The sequence below is a fragment of the Syngnathus floridae genome, chromosome 1, assembly GCF_059516105.1.
Source record: "Syngnathus floridae isolate MCC-2025c chromosome 1, RoL_Sflo_1.0, whole genome shotgun sequence".
Lineage (NCBI taxonomy): Eukaryota > Metazoa > Chordata > Actinopteri > Syngnathiformes > Syngnathidae > Syngnathus > Syngnathus floridae.
Window position 1 is genome coordinate 2625073 of NC_142413.1, and position 14466 is coordinate 2639538.

Consider the following 14466-nt stretch of genomic DNA (forward strand, 5'->3'; position numbering starts at 1 on the left):
TTATTGAAGCTGCTATTCAAAAATATTATTACTAATCAACATTTTAAAGTGCACCCAACTAATGTCAATTTTGAGGGAAAGCCACCCAAAAAAATTACCTTCCTGCAGACATATTCAGATTTATTACAACATAGACATGAACTGTTCATCGTTTGACAACTCTGAGGCCACAAGGTGGCGCCAGACGTGAGAACCGGAAGTGTAGTTTTAAAGAATTATAAAAAAATATTAAGTGTAGTTTTAAAAAATTCTATTTTTATTACACGCTTGCGTAGCGTAACATGAGTTTCAGTTTTCTTTAATATTATCACTTGCAATAAATTCCCCATATTCAATCTCACTGTTAATTCAGTAATTTAAAAACATTTTTGGTGGATTGTGACAATATGCTACCACGCTACGCAATAACTACAAACAAATTATTAACTATTATCTGCCACAGGTAATAATTAATTTAATGTCAATTGAAAAGCAAAAAACGGACTTTTATCGACCCACGTGCGCGTCGGTGACGCCTTATTTGGTCCACTTCCTGTTTTGGTCTACTTCCGGGTCACGGCTACAATCATGGACCACTTGGCCTAAGATGCTACTGTGCTCAGCGACGTAAAAAGAGCCAATTTACTCTCCAATTATCATCCGGAGGTAAGAAATTACTCTTTAATTTGATGCGAAATGATTGGTTGAGAAGAAAACGCATTTGTTAGTGATTGTTTGCCTATTTTGCGTGCCACCATTAGCTTTCAGGGCTGCAATCTGTCACAGTAGTGACGTCACATATAGTGGTGATTCCATTTTTGTCCCAATTCAGTATTTCGGTTGGATATGACCGAGCCTCGCAATCCGGGGATGTCATCCCTCCCCGCCGTCGCCGCCATGCAACCCTCCGACAGCCCCTGTGCTGTCGACATTGACCCGGTGGAGTACACGCTCCGAAAGCGACTCCCCCGTAAACTGCCCAAGAGGCGCAATGACGTGTACGTCAACATGAAGACGGACTTCCGGGCGCAGCTCGCCCGCTGCCAGAAGCTACTGGACGGCGGCAGCGGCCACCGAGAGATCTGCGTGCACGGTCTGGGACTGGCCATCAACCGGGCCATTAACATCGCGCTGCAGCTGCAGGCCAGCAGCCAGGGGGCGCTGCAGCTGGCCGCCAACACATCCACGGTGGAGCTGGTTGACGACCTGGAGCCGGAGGACCCCGACGAGGCCGCCGAGCCCCTGACGCGAACGCGCAACAATTCGGCCATCCACATCAAGGTTTTTTACCCTGATCCTTTGTGAAGATCCAAGAAGCAGTTGGAAGACTTCTCCCGAGTTGCATGCATGTACGTCAAACATTTATTTATTTGGAGGACTGAATCTGTTTTGTACAGAAACGTTCAACTGCCACATTTAGGCAAAAATAAGTATAATATGTTAAAGTGGCAGCAATACCATATTTGCATGCCCCCCTCCCCTTATTTTTTAACCCTAAATTGCTTTTCATATACAGCCAGTGTACAGTGATTCTTGTATCGCACCGCGTGTTGTATTGAATGTCCACTAGGTGTCAGTAGTTGACTAGCTTCACATATCTTCGATTTTCCTCAAGAGCCCTTAACTTTTGCCAGTGGAATTATTGTGATTATGAACTACAAATAAAAATAGCTCTAAAACATTCAGCGATTTATGAGTTTTATTCTTAATCCCCGCAGTAGTGCATTTACGGAAGTGTATGGCATTCACTTCAGGGATCTCTTTTTGTTTTTATTTGTGTGTGTGTGTCTATATATATATATATATATATATATATATATATATATATATATATATATATATATATATATATATATGTGTGTGTGTATATATAATTTCTGTTTCATGGAATTTTTCTTTTCCATTTTTCCCCCTGGTATTCGAAAAATGTATTACCAATGTTAGGGAAAATATATAAAATCAAAATTATCCTAAGATACACAAAAAAATATGGTGAAAACCAAACTTGAAAAAAAATTCAAACAAATGTGTATGCATTACGCTGCATAAATGTGAAAGCGACACTGTTTTCAAATCAACTTAGTTAATTTGCAAGCAGGAAAGACGAGGACAGACCGCTTGTTTCTTTCGTTTCTTTATCCAAGAATAATATTTTGTATTTAAATAGCAACTTTTACAGTGATTGGACTGGTAATGTGAAAACAGGAAAGGAAAACATGTGCAAACATCCTCAAAAAGCATCTCATACTTGCGCAACAAGTCAAAAAATGAGGAAAACAACAAGGAAAAAATGTCGCCCGGTTTGGAACAGCTGACCATCCATTTTGCCTAAATGACGCAGATTCTGGGGATAGACTGCTTTCCCGCTCGTGGGTTAACTCGCAGGATGTTTTTGTTTCTTTTAGCAGGCTATCACCGTGCAGACTCTGCCTGATTGTTTGTTAGACAGATAATGACGGAGCATTTTCAAAGTTCTCATGTGCTCCTCAATGAACTCTGGCTGCCCCGTCGTCTTCACTTTGAAAGAATGCGATGGCGCGAAGCAAACGGTGGCTTTTCCAAACGTCTGTCGACCACGCAAAAGATAAACGTTGAAAAATACAAAGCTCAAAAGTAGAAAATCTGTATAAATAGTCATTACGCAATGTTTACAACAAAAAAAAAAAAACATACGCAACACGGTCACTGAGTAAAAATAAACACGAGACGAAATACGTGTGAAGGCCTCGTTCACGTTTTGAAGAGAATTATTCTTTGGGTTCCCGTTCCGTATTTCACTTTCGAAAGGTTAAACTGTCAGGGAAGAGACAAACACACCCGCGTGCAGTCCTAACTGGCACATACACAAAAGTGCAAGAGCCACGCTTCTTCCAAAAAGCACTATTGTGGTCAGCGGATGTCCGCGAGGACATTTCAAGGTGCCGATCTCGCCAGCTCTGAATGTTCTTTGCCCTCATTTAGCTGAGTTAAAAAAAAAAAATGGTTGTGGGCGTTGTGCTTTTTTTTTTTTTCTTAATTCCACACCACGTCTAGCAGCTAGCAAGTAGGTCAACAGAGGGAAGGCCTTTCTCTCGCCTCGGCCCAAAGCGGCTAAAGCTCAGAGTGGGGAGACGGGTCGATCAGCTGACGTCTTGCTGACAGGCCTGCGCGTCTGTGAGAAGGTGGTGCACTTTGCCGCGCAGGAAGTTAACGTACGCTTGGAGCAATTCGGCCGCCGTGGACGCCCGCCATGTGTTCTCCGGACCCGCCGAGCTCTCCGGAGGCGTGTAGTCCTTTCAAAACACAAATCAACCCCCGTGTAAATGCGTCTTTCAAAGCCAACAGTTGTAAAACACGACAAAGTTAAATACAACTGAACTGTACGTTGGTAGTGATTCCTTCATTAGCCACTAGAGGGCACATGTGGTTAAAAAGTGTGTTTCTCCTTGTGTCGCGAAAGCAGTTTCCACTCTTCTGGCAAGGAGTCTATGGGAATCCTGGAGCATTTTGTTTTAGGTCAAAGGTCACTAGTGTCGAAACCGCTCCGTGTTTGGTGTTTGCCAGGCTTTTTCCACCCCATCCAAGCAGGCCTCCATGGACCTTGTTTTGTTTGTTCCCTGGGGCGCAGTCATGCTTTGCCCAAAATTTTCCCACAGAGCGTTTGATTGTCCAAAATATCTCAGTAAGATGGCGAAAAAAAAAAAAAATTGATGCTGTATTTGTAGCTTAAAGGCCTGTTTTGAGAGCCTGGCATCATCAATAAAACTGCTAATAGACCAAATGTAGATGTTTTTGAAGAGCGGCCTGTGTACCAGTGCGAGGAATTTCATTGAATAGGAGAACAATTCGGCTCTTGTTTTGAAACACAAAAAAAGCTCAGTGTTTGGCAAAAAAAAATGGAAAGGTCACTGCACAGCGAGCACTCCAGTCCTCATTTGTAGCGATAAAAGTAAGATCGGGGCTCACCGACATGATCGATTTGACCCGAATCATTTTTGGTTGGTTTTTAAAGCAAACACGGTGAACTAGCATTTCGCTGTTATGCTGCGCACAAGTGGAATAAGATGCCAAAAAATCAAATTAAACGGAAATCTCAGCCCACATTAAAAACTGCTTCCCTCCTGAAACCTTCAGTATGATTAAGGCCTTTTTTTTTTTTTTTTTTAAATCACATTTTCTAAAATGTTGTTTCGTTCAAGGCAGAACGAGTGTCCCCCCCCGACTCACCGGGATGTTGAGGCGGTGCAGCACGCCTTTGACGCTGCGCACGTTGCTCACCAAGTTGTCGATGTGAGTGTGCAGCGCCGCGTTGGTGACGGAGCCGCGTAGCAAGCTGAGGGCCTGCTGCAGAAGCCACAGGCCGCACTGCACTTCCTGGGCTTTCTCGGCGGCCTGATCAAAAACACAAGTAAGACACCTGGAGGAGGTCAACGCAAAAAAATATATATATATCAATGGATATCTTACATTTTTCCTCTCCCAGACGTCAAAGTCGACTGAAGTTTGGGGAATGCTGACGGACTGGGAAAGGGTGCATCCATCCCGGCAGGAATTCTAAGGAGGCAAAAGCAGGATTGATGCAACGGAACGGCCGCCGTTGACCCTTGGCCGGATCGCAATCACCCACCATGGCGACTTGGGCGTCTTTGGCTTCTTTGATGAAATGGTTCAGGACCCTCAGGTCGCAGATGGGCCTCAATGGGGATGGGAGGCTTGGGCAGGTCCACTCCAACACCATCAACAGCAAGGCAAGTAGTCCTGGAAGAAAAACGATCATTTGAGATGCTTCTTGTTTGCGGGATTATTCTTGTTTCTTTTGATAGGCAGCTGAAAAATTGTTCCCCAAGAAACATAAAACAAAAAGAATACACAAGCTGCATAACTTAGCCTTTCAGTCTGCTATCTTAATGCACACAGTGTAGCAACATGTTGACCTCAGTGTCAAACTCAAGGCCCGGGGGCCAGATCCGGCCCGCCACATCATTTTACGTGGCCCGTAAAAGCAAATGTGTCAACTCAATGTTTTTTCTTACAATATCAAAACTGTAAATTGTCTTTATTTTAAATAACAATGAGATGTTGCAACAATATTTTTCTTACTATTACACGTTCAAAATAAATTGAATTTTTTTTTTTTTAAACTGGATTTTGTTGCATGCATGTGATATGGGGACCCATCCATTTTTATTTAAGTCATTAATGGCCCCACGAGGGAAAGCATGACTACAATTTATCATCCACAAAGAATATTGGTGCCGTACCGATGATCTGAGAAGATATTTTGACCTCGCGTGCTTCTTTCTCTATAACCTTTTAATTAAAAAAAATTGTTTAACTCGATTTATTATGTAATATTTATAATATTACACTGCAATTTATTCTCATTAAAACATGACAACAATTTGCAATGATGTTTTTTTTAGGAGGACCTACTCATACCATTTTCATTTATTTCATTCTAGATTTTGGTTTGGGAAGAAAGTCATGCAATTTTGCCAGTTTTTATGAAATGCTGATACAATGGACGATTTGAGTCCAGATCAAATGGCTGTCTATGAAGCGATGCAATTGCACGCTGATCCAACCAAGGAGGATTTAAGCCTTGGCTGGAGGTCTGAGCTCTACTCTGCCGTGAAATTGTCGCACACATGATTGATTCTTACGCTGCGTAACCGAAACAGACCGGTTGCAACGAGCCACATTATCCCCACGAAATGTGGCAGGATTTTTGCTGTCATGTGAGCCACATTCTGTTTATTGTGTTGCAGAGCTGACGACCACTCGTTAACTCGGACTTGGCGCTGCTATCCACAACCGGACAACCAGACTTGTAGTAAGTCAGCAAATCTTGGCTTAGTTTATAATTAGGCCTGATTTAAAAAAAAATAATAAAATGTTGACCCCCCTTGATCCCAATATTGTGATTTCGAGGTCCTCATATTCCGAATTAGGCTGGTTCACCTCTGGCTGTTAGCCTCCACGCTAAATGAAGTCTCCCGCAATTCTCGTGGCGGCTGCACCATGATTGTGTTTTTTCGTGAGAGGTTCACCGGGTGTGCTTGGCAAATGAGAGCAGGTCTCCTGTTGTCTTGTCATGTGGGCACTCCGCCTGGTCCTTGTGTACCTCGAGCTGAATGCACTCTTTCACTGCAGCCCCAGTGTGACGTTGATACAGGATCATCAGATGAAGGCGAGATTAAATTTGAAAGACTTGGGGCACAATTTGCCCGTCGTACCCAGAAATGCAATCCCTTTTTTTTTTTTTAGCTTTAATTTTACTTATATATGCGGTGATTGTCAAGAACTTGCAACCAAAATGCCAAAACCGACTAGTCGACTTCAAACTAGGGTCAACTAGTCTGCACTATGTCCACCTGTATATAAAACAGTAAATAGTGACTTTAAGTTAACTAGTCTGTGCTATATGTCCATCCATATAAAATAGAGCAACAATTTAATTTCAAACTTGACTCGACTAGTCTCACGGTAAGCCCGACTAGTCTGCCATTTGACCATGCTCAACTAGTCTTCATTTTGTCCATTCATGTGAAATACTTTGACTATAACTTACAAGTACTGCATAACAGAATTTTGAGTTCAATAAGTTCAATGCTCCTAAGATTTTATTACACGTATTGCAACATAAAGTAAAACTTTTTGTAACACACACGTCTTTTCGTGTTTAGCTTGCAAAACCTTTTTGGACAAAATTGTGAAGAAAAACAAATTTCTTAATGAATGCAAGTTTCGAACTTTCTAAGTGGACTTTAAAATGTATGGGTGTTTTTTTTGCATTGAGAAGCAGGCACTCTACGACTTCAATTTATTTGTGCATGTCATTAAGTTTCATTGCACAGACAGTTTGATCTATTTTGTTCATTTTTGTTAACCCTTTTGATCCTTGATTCAAATTCATCCGCACATGCCTTTTGGAAGTCTTGAACACAGAAAGAAAAGGAGATTTGCCACAATTTTGGAAATATGTAAAAGTCTGATCAGTGATTCGGAGAGAAGGCACCCAGTCCCCACTCTTAATGATTGATGAATTCATTCAGAGGGTCAAGACTTTCTTGAACGTTTACGACGGTGGCAGAGATGTGTGCAAATCATTAGCCTCCTTTGCAAACACAACAAGTGTGTGACTCCACCGTGAGGATTAACTTTGACCTCTGCACCTCCGCCTTGCCTACGTGAGAATGTGCGGACATGCGTTATCACCTCGCGTCGGCGGGGGAATTTAAGCGGCCGACGTGGATCGAATCTATTTTGAAATTGAAGCCGCCTTCACAAGTGGCTTTGGCCAGACGGTGGCAAGCATCCCAGAAGCGCCGAGATGCGCACGTGAGGTTCTGACCGCCTGGCAGGTTCACCCACTCCAAATGTGAGCGTGAGCCAAGGGGGAGATGGCATTTTAACGAGCGTTGCCTCCTGACCTCGTTCACCGAGGATGACCGGCCGGCGGGCGCAAAGTCAGACGCGTCTCGGCCGAGAAGGATTCCCGAGCGTAACCTCTGCACGTCCTGAGTACGTGACAACTTTGTGATCTGCACAGTCAGCGTCCACAACTGACTCGACGTGCGTTCGTTTGAAATCTTTAGACCTCGATATTCATCTTTTTGTAAAAAGCGCAGTGGGTACAGGAGTGAACCTTGAGGGACTCCACCCGTATTCCTACCAGTCCTGCTTTTAGGATTAATGCATCTTTAGAAGATTGCCGTTTGACAGCTTTTCACAAGTATCGTCAAATTCCACAGACTTTGTAGCGGTGGAATGTGTCGAGGTCGGCATGTTTTCGGGAAATAATGTCACTTTGCACTTTGCAGCTGAAGTAGTTGGCCTCGCTATACATTAGGTTGCGTGGACCCCTCACGTGTCTTCCGGGTCCAAAATGGATCATTGGATCATCTCCTTATCAACTTGCATTCTTTGACATTATTTTTTTCCGGCCAGTTTAGATTTGTTTCTTGCCAAGGAGAATTATGTTCAATCAAATTAGGGAGTATCATTTGAATGATCAACCTCAATGAACTTTTAAGAGTCGTCCTCATCTCTAGGACATTCTTGATTTCTAAATTGCCGGTTTTGTGTTTCCCTGCAGAGATTCCCCAAAATAATCTTCCGAGAAAGTCACATTGAAACTTTGCTCCTCTGCACAACTTAATGAAATAATAAATCCCAATATTCAGTGTTCTCCAATGCAAGCAAGCCTTTGTGTGTTAGTACGTCACGGTAACTAACTTGGGGGAAATTCTGGTGCAATTGTGTTCCATTAAAAAGACTCAACAAATCGCTCAGTTTTCACTATTCGAACAGTCTTGGGAATCTGTTGTTCGTACTGCTCACGTGATTCAAAACGACTGCAGCGGTCATAGCATAAATTCACAAGTTGCTTTTTTTTTTTTTTCCCGAAACATGAATGAGCGTCCAAGCGACAATGTCAATAATTCCCTATTTGCGCACACATGTTGTATCTTGCTTGGTCAGGACATGACGCACCTGATCGGACAACATGACGAGGCTCTTCTTCTTACCTCTACCGGTGTTCTGCAACATTCGCACACGGCTGCCTCATCTTTCAACAGCATTCCAGCAAATGCGCATCAATGAAGCCAGCGGCCAGAAAAGTTGTCACCTCAAAAAAAAGCTCCGTGGCGAGGAAGTCTGACCGTGTCATGGAGAGAACGAGACCCCCTCCTCCCTCCCCCAGCAGACCGCGTTTGCATCACCGCTTGGCTGTGGCCAAAGCTTTTTATTTGCCTCAGCACCCCACCCCACCCCAACCCACCCGCCTCCAAACCCTGCAGCCACCCAAAGGCGCAAACTGTGAGGGCGAGGACGTGCGTGGCTTTTCCCCCCCGCAGCGCGTGGAGAGGGGGGGAAAAAAACTCAAACTAATCCTAACTCACCGGGAAAGTCCATGGCGGTGTCCGCATCGCTCACCTCGCCCTCGGCCCGTTAATTGGAAACGAGGCTCTTCGAAGGATCCTCGCCACTTATCCGGTAGGTGTTTCTAAAAAGTCTTCCCTTTTGTTTTTTTGAAATAATTGATGCCCAAGGGGATAATGTTGCATTGTCCGCGCGTGACAATCTCACTGCCCCCAAAAATGTTTTCTCTCATTGTTAAAGGCTTTCGCTCTTTATAAAGAATGGCTCCCAAAAGGTAAATAGTGGCTCACGAAAAAGGTGCGGAGACTTCCCATCCATTGTTTGGGTGCTTTCCATTTGCTTACGCGAACTGTTTTGTTTTTCCCAATTTATTTTTCAAATGAGTCTGGAGAGCTGACAGTCCATTTCGGATGCACCCTCCCTGCCCTTTAAATAGGACTCTTCAATTGCTCTTTCAAAAAACATGTAAATGCACTTCAGTGGTCTTTTCTTAACCCACAAAATATTTCTTTATGCTTTTTAAACATTACAATGTATTGAGCGTTTTAAAGTTGGGTGATTCAACGAAATGTTTTATGTTTTGTCGTTTTAAAAAATGTTTTTTTCCACAGAAATGAATCGACAGAATTGTCCCCTCAACTTGAAGTGAGTAAAAACAACACAGAAAATTACTTTGGAGCAATTAACTACTTGTTAGTGTAGCTGTGCTAACTAAAATTGTTACCATAAATGTCTTAAATTTATATTTTAAAAATGTTCCAACTTAAATGATAGTTTTAGCCCCCCAAAATATTTTTTTTTCCAATTGGACAAGGAAATGAAGATGAATGATGAATACTGAGAATTCAAGGCAGAAAAAAAATCTGTTTTCATAAACATCTCATCCGTCACTTAATATCTTCCGTCTTTGCGGTTTGCCTCCTTTCTAACTTTTTACATTTCTAACTTAAATCCAGTCTGAACCATCCGACCCTATTTTCCGCTACAGGAAGAGGCAGAGGATTCCAAGAATCGTGTCCATGGTTGTCTTGCTAGTGTGAGCGGGCAGTGTTTCTAAAATAGGCGAGACATGATATAGCTACCTTGTGATATGACGACACAAACGACCCACAGTCACACGCGAGAGACAACGTGGCTGTTTTATCGGCTGCTTGCTTTATTTATGCCACGGAAACAGTAAAGAATGAGAATCAAATCCACGTACGCCAACATTAAACCTCGTCGCCGTGCCCCTGGTGGAAGCGCTGCTATTAAAAGGCATCGATCGTTCCGGGAACTTCCCTCTGTGTAGGATGCTGTTATGCAGGAGGGGAGGGGAGGGGGGGGGGGGGGGGGGGGTGCCTGCGGGGTAATGCAATATCACGCACACTTCAGTGACGCAAGTCGTCCACAGCATATAGTCATGATGATTCATCGAGATAGTGACACAATGCAGGAGTTGACCTTTGTCAACGACGGTTCACGTTTGATTGACACGGAAGGGTCACGACCCCGCAGTTTAATTTCAACAATAACCTTCCAGTTCTAATTTGTGGAAACGCACGCACACGTGTGCGTCTCGGCAGCTTTAAAGCGCAACTGCCGCTGCGTTGAAGTTAAGGAGACAATGTTGACAGATTGTTGCAGTTGTTTGCTCTCGCAGCGAGCTGTTTGCTTATGTCTGAGCCAGCGTGGGGAGAGGGAGACGAGGTACGTGCCGTGAGCCATGCTTCGTGATCAGAGGGATTGGGGTGGGAGGTGACGGGGAAGGGAGAGGGGGGGGCGGCGTGGGAGCGTTGCGGTCATGACACGTTAGCCCCGCATTCATTGCGTTAATTGGATTGAAGTTCGTCAGGGGCTAAAGCTGACGGCTTTGCGAGCCACCTCCGGCCCGCTGCCGCCGTTCCTGTACGTCTCCATTTCTCATCGGCAATTGTGGGCTCGGAGCCAGTTAGGACTCTGGCGCGACACAAGACAGGAAGCTGACATAAAAGAATGGAGGGGAGGGGCGAGGGGGGCTTTTAGGGACACCGGAGCCGAGGTAGGAGCCGCCGACTGGGAGCCGGAATTCCTTGTTTCGCCTTCTATGCGTCCATACGGTGACCTTGCTGTGATCCCTCGTCAATGGCCACATGTGAGTGGGCGGGGGGCATTTCAGGACAAGAATCAGGTCGCTGTGATTTCCCTGAAGAGCCAGAATCTCGCCCTGGCTACTACTTTATAATGGTTAATATAGTGGCTATACTGTATGATGTCGTCAATACATCAAACGATGGTCACTCGGGCTTGAACAGACTCCAACTTGAAGTCGACTAATCACTTAGCATCTCGTCTTACCATTAGCCCATTTTTCATGTTTCGATGTCAGTCTGTCAAAATTCATCGCGATACATAACATTGGGTTGTCGGGTTCACTGACACCATTGACTAATCGACTTCAACTCGGCTTTCATCACATTAGTGCCGACAGCCCAAAAAAAAACTCTTCACGGTCGGTAGAAAAACATTGATTTGTATTGATACAAAAACAGCAGCATATCATAACATGGTTGTACCGTAATACTACTTTTGCCTAATCGACTTGAACATCAATTTATCGACCTCTATTCGGCTGTCATTGAGTTATGAAGCAATGACCAAAAAAAAATCATCAGTCGTGCAGCCTTTTATGGTCACTAGAAAAAAAAAAAGAAAAAAGACGGCTTTGTTTGTATTCGTTGTGTAAAATGTAATTAGAGGCGCCCGAGTAGTGTTCCAAAACATCCTTGGCGTCCATGCGACAGACAAATTTGAGTAGCGCCACTTCCTCGTGGTGGAAGCTCGTCAATTGTCACACATTTTCCTTTCTCGACTTCCTCTAAACACTCGAGCTGTGACCTGTGTTCTTCACATCGCTAGAGTGGCTATTGACTGAGTATGGCACTGAGATTACACGTTATGAGAGAGTTCTGTTTAACATCTCCAAAGAACAAACAAAACACTATTTGATGAGCCGTGTCCACAATTATAGTCAGAACATGTCCAAGTCGAGGAAATCATGGCAATGATTGACTTGGATTCTTCGAATGACTCATTCAAAACAGACCTGTGCCCCCGAAAATTGTATTTTTCATTTTTATAAATGACATGCAATTAAAGCTCAGTCAGTTATTGGTGCTCCAAAAACATGAAATACACAAGTAAAATATATATTTTGGGGATGTTTTATGAGACGATGCTGTCAGTCAAACTTACACAACAAGCAGTTTGAATGACATGCTAGCCTAGCTCTACCATTACATCCGGATTGCACCATTACTCAGTTTTGTTTTTACACTCAGGAAGAACTTTAGAATTAAATTGGTTTCAATTTGGTTGGAGAAGCTCTCCCTCTCCAGACAGGGCATAACTACACGTGCGACACAATGCACAGTTATTTAATGCTTTATTTATGCTCCAATGGAAAAATGTACTTTCTATGCTGTTATTATTGTTTTTTCAGGGAGCAATTCAGCGGGAGCTTCATGAGTCAGTTTCTCTTGCATGCACAAACCCATGCCAGGGGATGAACCGAACCAAGGTGCTGAGGGGCCGCCACATTGGCCACTACACTGCTCCCCCCTGCTGGAACTCCAGAGAAATGCAAAGTTGGTGCAAACACCTGGGCAATATTTAATCAATTTCCATGATTACAATGTGGTTATACTTTTTGTGAATTTCTTGTTCGTCCGTTTTTGTTTAATCTGTAGGCGACACTGGTTTATTACAGTTAAAGAAATGGCTTGATGACACTTACCGCCTACATTAAAACTTTTTTTTTCAAAGAAAATATAGCTGATAAACTAATAATAATAATGAAACGGTAATTAAGTTTTTATTTTGTAACCGATAATTATGTTCTTATTTTGTAACCGATAATTATGTTCTTATTTTGGTGTTTTGACGTCATTTTAGGAACAAATATTCGCCGGAGTTTTGCTACAAGGACACGGAAGAAGAATACAGTTGCACCAAAACAGGAAGTCATTTCCGCTTTTCAGACTGAGAAAACACGGTAGAGTCCTTTAGACCAGCGCAATCACACGTCGAGAGGAGAGATGGAAATTGATTGGGGTGGAAGCGCTACTGGAAATGTAAATGTTATGACGAAAGTGACAACTCTTTTGACGAACGTCCACACTGATCTGCCGCTCCCTATTGCAGAGCCTCTTAAAACGAGCCTCGTTGAAGGGGACTACCAGTACTACCACTATGGTTGCGATGGACAAGATGACAGAGGTTGGGGATGTGGATACCGCACCATCCAGTCTATGGCTTCCTGGCTGGGGTCTAATGTGAGACCTCAGGTCCAAAACAAACCTCCACCAAGCATCCCAGAGATCCAACAAGCCTTGGTGTCTATGATGGACAAACCGAGCTCATTTCTGGCTTCCAAGGAGTGGATTGGGACTTTCGAAGCCTCTCTGGTGCTCTCTTATTTTTATGATGTTCCCTGTAGGTTGGTGCACGTCAGAAGCGGAGGAGCAGAGCTGGAGCAGGTCGCCGTGGAGACGCTCCATCGGCACTTTAGCAAACACAGATGTCCTGTTATGATGGGCGGAGACAGGGACAACTCGTCAAAGGGGGTGATGGGGGTGTGCACTGGGGCCGCTGGGAGCTATCTGCTGATCGTGGACCCCCACTACTATGGAGGTCAGCTGGAGAGGGGAGAGGTGCAAAGACGAGGCTGGGCAGCATGGAAAAAATTGTCGTCTTTCAATCAATCTTCTTTTTATAATCTCTGTTTACCTCAGATTGGTGGAAGCATCACTTAAACTAGAAAATGGAACATGTGTGGGGCCTATTTATTGAAGTAAATAATGTAAAAATTTTGTTCAGTTCAATTGTTTCTTTGAAACGTAATGTTAATTTAAAAAATGCACAGTTGACAGTGAGAAAGGAATTACAATACACCCCGAATACCACCAATATGAATGCAACACTGTTTAGGTTTGGTATACGATTTAAAATAGCATATCAAGTACAAGGACAAGATTCAAAATAGTTGAAATACCTGCGACATTTTAGGTTGCTTAATATGTCAGCAAAAGTCATTATCTTGGTTTTTCTCACGCCAGCTTTCGTAATACAATCTGTAAATTGTAGAATTTGTTCGTTCTCCGAAGTTTAAGTAATGATAATAGTGTACTTGTTGATCAACAGTGCCCTCTGTCGACCACAAATCGCTACTACAGGACTAGCCTTTGGTCATGTTAATCCTTTGATTTTGTTCTTTTTTTTTTTTTTTAGCCAGATAAAATTGACCTGTGCGCAAGAAGTTGGAATAAAAACAAAGTATACAATGCCGATCATTCATTTGCTGCAGTGTTTCTTAATACCCAGTTTGAATTAACGCAGTTTAAAACTGCTGTGGCAAATGGGGTAAAAATACTTTATTCGACTTTAAATTCATTTTTCAGATTCCTGTACACCTGTACTACTTACTTTCCTCTAAGTATGAGTACTATCTCACTCAGACATACTTGAGTTTTCTTCCAGAATAGCAGCTTTAGATCTGCTATTAAGAAAACCACATCACTATACGCGTGGCAGGTAAATTGAGCACTCAAAATTGTCCTCTAGTGGGATTATGTGTGTAACTTGTTTGTTTTATAAAATATTTAG

General features: G+C 43.2%; 3 protein-coding genes across 7 annotated transcripts; 2 read left to right on the top strand and 1 right to left on the bottom strand.

The window, feature by feature from the left end:
- Positions 1–489: 489 nt before the first annotated feature.
- pop7 (POP7 homolog, ribonuclease P/MRP subunit) lies at positions 490–1660 on the top strand. Its single transcript, XM_088382445.1, has 2 exons — positions 490–645; positions 812–1660. Exon 2 carries the CDS (start codon positions 826–828, stop codon positions 1282–1284), a length of 459 nt encoding a protein of 152 aa, XP_088238571.1. The 5' UTR covers positions 490–645; positions 812–825; the 3' UTR covers positions 1285–1660.
- Positions 1661–2947: 1287 nt separating this feature from the next.
- Positions 2948–8676, bottom strand: epoa (erythropoietin a). Of its 2 annotated transcripts, none has more exons than XM_088382234.1 (5): positions 8490–8676; positions 4586–4716; positions 4426–4512; positions 4186–4350; positions 2948–3251 (listed from the first exon to the last, which is right to left on the bottom strand). In XM_088382234.1, the coding sequence occupies exons 1-5, from the start codon at positions 8509–8511 to the stop codon at positions 3099–3101; spliced, it is 558 nt and encodes a 185-aa protein (XP_088238360.1). In that variant the 5' UTR covers positions 8512–8676; the 3' UTR covers positions 2948–3098. The 2 variants fall into 2 exon arrangements, with proteins under 2 accessions (XP_088238360.1, XP_088238436.1); XM_088382310.1 differs by having other exon boundaries at positions 8455–8676.
- Positions 8508–14148, top strand: ufsp1 (UFM1-specific peptidase 1). Of its 4 annotated transcripts, none has more exons than XM_088382041.1 (4): positions 8508–8958; positions 9456–9489; positions 12305–12382; positions 12757–14148. In XM_088382041.1, exon 4 carries the CDS (start codon positions 12900–12902, stop codon positions 13614–13616), a length of 717 nt encoding a protein of 238 aa, XP_088238167.1. In that variant the 5' UTR covers positions 8508–8958; positions 9456–9489; positions 12305–12382; positions 12757–12899; the 3' UTR covers positions 13617–14148. The 4 variants fall into 4 exon arrangements, with proteins under 4 accessions (XP_088238167.1, XP_088238055.1, XP_088238126.1 ...); XM_088381929.1 differs by having other exon boundaries at positions 8510–8958; positions 12305–12449; XM_088382000.1 differs by lacking the exons at positions 8508–8958; positions 9456–9489 and adding an exon at positions 10606–10957 and having other exon boundaries at positions 12305–12449.
- Positions 14149–14466: the final 318 nt, after the last annotated feature.

Bases quoted from the DNA above. Each gene is read 5' to 3' on its own strand.
- ufsp1 (XM_088382041.1), top strand. From the start codon at position 12,900: ATGGAAATTGATTGGGGTGGAAGCGCTACTGGAAATGTAAATGTTATG.
- epoa (XM_088382234.1), bottom strand. From the start codon at position 8,511: ATGTTGCAGAACACCGGTAGAG. The intron at 4,717-8,489 runs GTAAGAAGAAGA...TTTTTCTTCCAG, and splicing joins GTTGCAGAACACCGGTAGAG to GACTACTTGCCTTGCTGTTG. The intron at 4,513-4,585 runs GTGGGTGATTGC...TTGCCTCCTTAG, and splicing joins AAGACGCCCAAGTCGCCATG to AATTCCTGCCGGGATGGATG.
- pop7 (XM_088382445.1), top strand. From the start codon at position 826: ATGACCGAGCCTCGCAATCCGGGGATGTCATCCCTCCCCGCCGTCGCC.